Source organism: Lissotriton vulgaris, chromosome 11, assembly GCF_964263255.1.
Source record: "Lissotriton vulgaris chromosome 11, aLisVul1.2, whole genome shotgun sequence".
Taxonomy (NCBI): Eukaryota; Metazoa; Chordata; class Amphibia; order Caudata; family Salamandridae; genus Lissotriton; species Lissotriton vulgaris.
Window position 1 is genome coordinate 601,494,510 of NC_141699.1, and position 6,223 is coordinate 601,500,732.

At 47.3% G+C, this 6,223-nt stretch overlaps 1 protein-coding gene across 1 annotated transcript in view; it reads left to right on the forward strand.

Annotated features, from left to right (window-relative positions):
* LOC147683215 (uncharacterized) overlaps positions 1-4,276 on the forward strand; it is a 273,042-nt gene extending 268,766 nt beyond the window's left edge. The window contains exon 11 of the mRNA XM_086943700.1: positions 4,130-4,276. Coding sequence (XP_086799826.1) covers positions 4,130-4,141 — 12 coding nt within the window. The 3' untranslated portion in view covers positions 4,142-4,276. The remainder of the gene's footprint in view (positions 1-4,129) is intronic.
* Positions 4,277-6,223: the final 1,947 nt, after the last annotated feature.

Consider the following 6,223-nt stretch of genomic DNA (forward strand, 5'->3'; position numbering starts at 1 on the left):
TCTAGCGGGGATAATAATCATCTGCCTTAACTCTGACTAAGCAAGTCTCACAGTGCTGGGAAAATAAAGGCTGCTGCTTGTAGTACCGCTGACAACTAAGGATATTAAACCCTTAAACTAAACTAGCAGTTTGATGATTTATTAGTGCAGACAAAACTCAGAGGTGGCCTGCATTTACAACACAAACAGACAACTGCAGTGTACCCATTTCCAAAGCGCTATGCTGCGCTGGATGCCCCCTCCCCATTCTTTTAATAAACATTTTGAGTTTCATCAGCGAATTATTAAATGCATATCTGACTTACCTGGTGTGGTCTCTTGATAGTCAGCATGATCCACTGGGAGGAGCTGCCTGCCTGAGTGTCACAGCAGAGATTGTTAGCCTGTCTCTTCTTAAGAGAGTCAGACAGACAGACAGCCGTGCTGCAGCCTCAACCTGTGCCACCTGCTCTCACTGTCAGAATCACGGTTGAGTGGTGAGTCCGGCCATGGGCACTAGTTGGGCTCTGACTGGCTGGGCAGGGTACAGCAACAGTATGTGCCCAGGTCATGAGGAGGTGAACAGGTGATCGATTGTCGCCGGCGTCCTCCTTTCACTCTGGGCCATGTATCAGGGCGTGCAGAGGAACAGCAATGAATTGCTCAGTACCTTGGGGCCCGACTGGCAGGCAGGAAATGAAACATTCTGTCAGACTGGTACAATCGAATAAGGACTTAACAAGGCCCGGGAACATCTACTAAAAGTAGTTGTGGCGCTAGGTTCTTTGGCATAAGAAAGCCTTTGTTCCATTGAGCAATTATTGCATTGTAAGTATGTGCCTCTGCAGAGTTAGAGACGAGCAACAGTAAGCTGCATCTCTCCTCGATCCTTTGTCCGTGCACCGACCCTTCCCTCCCATAGAGAGAAGCTGTCACACCAACCTCGGAGGGGTGGGGGGCCCGGGCCGGGGGTAGAGGGACGGGAAATGAATAAATCCTCTCGGCTTGTTCTGTTCTTTCTCTGCCCCATGCTTACTGCGCCGGCCGGCGTGACTCTCTATGCCAGTGAGGACGGGCCATCTCACCGGACCGCAATCTCCTGTGACTGCATGATGCAGCAGGGCTGGGCCCTGTCTTTCACAAGTGCCCTCGAGTTGGCTGGTCCCGGCTGCTCGGAAATAAAATTGCCGGCGGGCGGCATTGCCTTTATTAATTCAGTTCCTGGGCCTGTCCTAAATTAGCGTAGCGATCTGATTGCAGGACAGGACAGATCTGAGGTGCAAAGTTCGCTCTGACCCCGTCATTCACAGGACTGCTAGACTGTAGTTGCAGCACCCCTCCGGCATCGGTGTGTGTCCTCCTGTCGCGGCTGCGAATGTATGCTAATCCTGATAGAGCTAATGCACGAACGGACTCTTCTCTCAGCTTTCCTGGCAATGAACGAGCCTATGCATCGGGACCATTCACCCTTGACATACATGCACACTTCAAGAACGAACACACGCAACAACCAATCAAGTTTAGGTGATTTTTTGGCACACAAATGTATACCGTGTACATAAAGCATCCAAACAAGACATCAAAGCGGAAATTAAACTAATAACCCGTTTTTCAGGTCTAACCTAGAGCGCGTAGAAAAAAAAGGATTTAAAATATAGTTCCTTCACACCCTAGTTGGTGTAAAGCGTCGACTCTAGCACAACCACTTTCCCCATTCTGTGAGGAGAAATCATGTACAATGCTCAGTCAGTCGGTTTATTTCAAAGATGAACGTGCGAGGGATGTGCGTGATAACTTCCCGCAGCATTCGCCAGGCTGCTATTATCCGGACCGAGGGCCCGGGCATGAATGAGCCAGGCTCCCTCGATGAATGAATTAAGTATGGGCGGAAAATCCGTTCCGCTCGCGGATTTTGCGGATTTTCGGTAAATTCGCAATCCGCGAGATTCGCGAATTTCCCACGAAATCCGCAAATCCGCGAGCAGCGGATTTTATGGCTTGCTCGCACTGTTCGCGTGAGTTCGCGGCTTCCCAGTTCAACTTCGCGCCCCGCGAATAAGCGCTAAATTGCAGAAATACGATCTTAGCAAAACTGAAACTACTTACCAGGTTCAAAAGTTCAAGCTCATCATTAGTAGCCATTTCCTGTAGTGCTTCCTGAGGGGCCCCTCCAGAGTTCAGTTGCCTACTTGCAACTATTATGTGACCCTGCTCTGACCCTCAGAATAGTTACACATATGCCACAAAGGTCCTGAATTACAGCTAAGGGAGACAAGCAGGAGCCAGGCTGGAAGTTCAAATCCAACAGTGACACATTAATCAGCCCCTAATTCATTATTGTCAGTTGGGGCAGGGCAGGTGTTGTAACTAATTTTGCAACAATGAAAGCACTTAGCAAGTGCAAAAGATCACTAATCAGGAAGCACTAAGGAAGCAGGTGCCAGCTAAAAAAATATTCTGTGACACATTAATCAGCCCCAAATTAATTCAGGTCACTTGAGGCAGGGAAGGTGTGCTTTGCTTTGCCACAATAATGTACACTGGACAACTAGAGGGTGCTGTGATGAAACAGAGGGTGGCATGGGTGGGCCAGAGGGTGGCATGAGTAGTCAGAGAGTGGCAGTGGTGACAGAGGGTGGCAGTGATGAAGAAGAGTGTCCCAAACAGGCTGGACACGTAGAAACAACAAGTTCGCAAAACTTGCGACCCGACAGGTAAGTTCGCGTTTGCGAAATTGTACAAAACCCTCGCGAACTGGCAGAAACCCGCGCGAACACACAAAAAAAAAAATCCGCAAATTCGAGAATTCGCGGATTTTTGTGGATTGCGAGTTCGCAAATCCGCAAAATTCGCGAACGCGAGATTCGCAAAATTCACCCATGCTTAGAATGAATATTCAGCAGTACATTATTTTCTCCCACCAACAGTTAAGCAGATGTGAAACCCAAGCATCTGTACAGTCAGAAGGGCCGTTTCCTGCGTGGACGCACCACGGATTGCACAACCGCGCTCGGCAGTAACCCCTGCGCAGCCCGAGGTGGGGACGGCGGACGCTGGACTGCATGACGCATGCCTGGCACTGGCGAGAACCAGCACCAGCGAGAACCAGCACCAGCCTCCTTAGAGCCGCCCGGGCGGCACTTCAACACGGAAACACCCGTCGAAGGAGCCGGACTGGGCAGGGGAGTACATTTCACATGAGCAGCAGAGCTGCGATACATTAATTCTTCAAATTCCACACACGCATCGGGCAAGAGTGCTTTCACTGCTTGCCAGAAACAGAAGCGCGAGCTCACAACATAATATCTAATAACGAGACGACATGCTGACAGACGTAGAGAAAGTAGAACAAGTCAAAACGAAAGCGTCTCTTAGGTTTCGGTTTCCAAGGCGCATGGCAGAGTCGCGCTCGCACGCAAACAGCCAGCAGCAAAAGCGCGCTCACGAGGACAAATCCGAGACTGAAAAGCGCGTGACAGACTCGTGTCCACATATTCAAGAGCATATAGGTATACTAAAGTATACAAGAGGTCCATCGCTACGCTCGACCTAAAAAAATGACTCAGCCCAGGGATTGGAGGAGATCCTGTCCATGTATATGTCTGGTGTATTTCAATTAACACAAGTCATGCTCACAGTGCCTTTAACTTTTACCGCAGGCTGCTATCATGAGACTTTTTTAAAGAGTTTTCAAATGGCCTAATACCCAGCCAGGATGAATGAAGGATACTATATTTTTATGAATCTTTACTACCTCTTGGAACCAACTCCTGATGATCCCTGATCAGACATGATAGTAGGGCATAATAATTTTGTTTCTGTGTCCATTTAAATGCCCGATTGCATGTGGCAGCGTTTGGAGAGGGGATTCATTGCAAATTATCAGATAGGCAAAATAGATTTAAACCCAGGTTAGGATGAGGCTGTGGTTATGAACACAAAGGAGCGGAAGTGTAGGATTCTGAGATACAATGAGTCTGGAGGGGCTGAAGGTTTTTAAGAAGATTTTGGGATTAGGGGTAAGTCGAATAGGTTTATGAGTGCATGATAATAAACAATTACACTTTTGAATTAGAGCATATGTGATTTATTATAGCTATGCTTGCAAGATATAAAATAAGCTTAATGTGTGTTTTTTCTTCTTTTGCAGGCAGAGAAATGATTATTAGTGAGCCAGTGAGAAAATATGTAACTCGTCGCCCCTGCAAAAATGTATAAGCATTTTCACATTTGAAAATAAATACTGCAGAATCTATCAGTTGTGAGAAAAACTGATTCTTTAAGACCCACCGTTGAACAGATTCCTCTGCATAACAAGATGACATATTGTTGGACCAAAACACCACTCCGAGCATGATGCTGAGGGGCACCAAAAGGGAGTAATAACCCTCTGCCTTCCAAGAGCAAATGCAGTTTCGCTCCCATTCCAATGATAAACTCTGCATGGCTTAACTAGGCGACTCCTGCAGCTTACCCGTTCAGACTTCAACACGAGTAGAGGGATTTCTACGCCTACACACCAGCACATGGACACCTGGAGAGGCACCTAGGGGCATATTTATCATAGTGTTGCGTCACCCTTGTGCCGCGCAACGGTAACGCAACACTTCGTGGAGAAGTGTGGCTCACCGATTAGAGCGGCAGACCCTGAGGCAGAGGTCTGGCCCGGGACCAGGGTTCAATTCCCGACGCGCAGGGTCTTGGGCTCAATGTCCACGGACTCGATAATTCTCGCCTCAGTGCCTACTCTAATCATGGGTCCCACTCTGCAACTCTGGGCAATAGCTTGCTTAATCTCCACACCGGCCCTAACAACGCTAGGATGCCTGGCCTCACCTTGGATGTGCCCAGTAAGGGGCATCTCACAGGGAAATCCAGGAAGGGTTTCACAGCGGTATACAGCGCCAAGATACCTTCTAGGTGATAGTGCGCTTTACAAGTATACACACATTTACACATTTACATTTAAAGTCAGATTTCCAAGCCACCTTGTGTGACCCTGCATGGCTTGAGAAATCTGGAGTAATGCAAGCCAGCGCAAATCACTGCTTTTCAGTACTCTGCTCCAGGGAGGCGCTGCATGGGTGTTCCCAAGCATACACCCATGTATTTTGGTGCATTCTCAGAATTAGCATTACTGGAAGACCTGGGAATGTGTCAAAATGGTAGGCCTCCGCAGGAGAGGGGCAACAAGGGGAAATATCTTTATTTCTCCTTGGTTTTTCCTTTTCTATGTGCATCCTGCACAAACACATTCCTGCTTACAACGCAGGCACCTCTGCACCATAGTGAAAGTGTCCCTGGGTAGGCGCTAGGCAGCCAAAGTTTGGCAGTGCAAGGAAAGGACAGGGATACGTCATATGATGTTAAATATGGCACATTCCAGTCCTTTCACGCAGTGCAGCAAGGTGGCTTGCTGCGTTCTGCTGTAGTATGATAAATATGCCCTATAGTTAACAGATATACATCTGTATCCTCCTACCAGGTCTTTAACAAACAATGCCACCTTATGAAAACCGCTTACTACGCTTCCATCTATATAGCAGCAACACCACCCCTCATGACTTCACCAGCAGCTTTTCACGGAGACACCAAACAGTGGGTGGCAACTAAGAAGTCGTTTTATTACACGTTATCAGACTTTGTTTGACTAACCTATTCATGTATCATTTTTTATACAAGTGCATGTGTAATTGGTCTCACCTTGCACTTTGACCGCTCTGCCCCTCCCCCTTAAATCTCCTCCCTCGTCAATGATCACTGGAGGCAAGTAACCCTATTTAACTGGCCAATGAAATCTTTACTTTGGACTAGCCCATTTGGCCCCTCAAAATCCATTGAAGTTGATGTGGTGGGATTCCCATTCCCCATCTGGTGGATTTTAGAATGTTTAAGATTCTGTTGTGGTTTGAGACATTTTTAGAAAACTCCAGGCTTCCTTTGTTGAAGCTGAGTCTGTACCCTTTGTATCTTTGAGATTGGTCAAAGGCATATCTTGGCATACTTGACTGATTTGTAGCATTCTGTCTGCCAACTTTGTTTCATTCACTGGGAATCCATAGTAAGAAGACTGAGATCAGACCTTTTCTGGGGACATCCACAAAATCATGATCCTTCCCCCGTCGAATCAGTGTCCATATACATCGGTTTGTTTTAATGAACTATGTACATGTTTTAAAACTGTTTGGGACATGGCAGCCTAGTTGCAGGTTTGTTTTGTTGTTCACAATTTTAAATGCTGTTT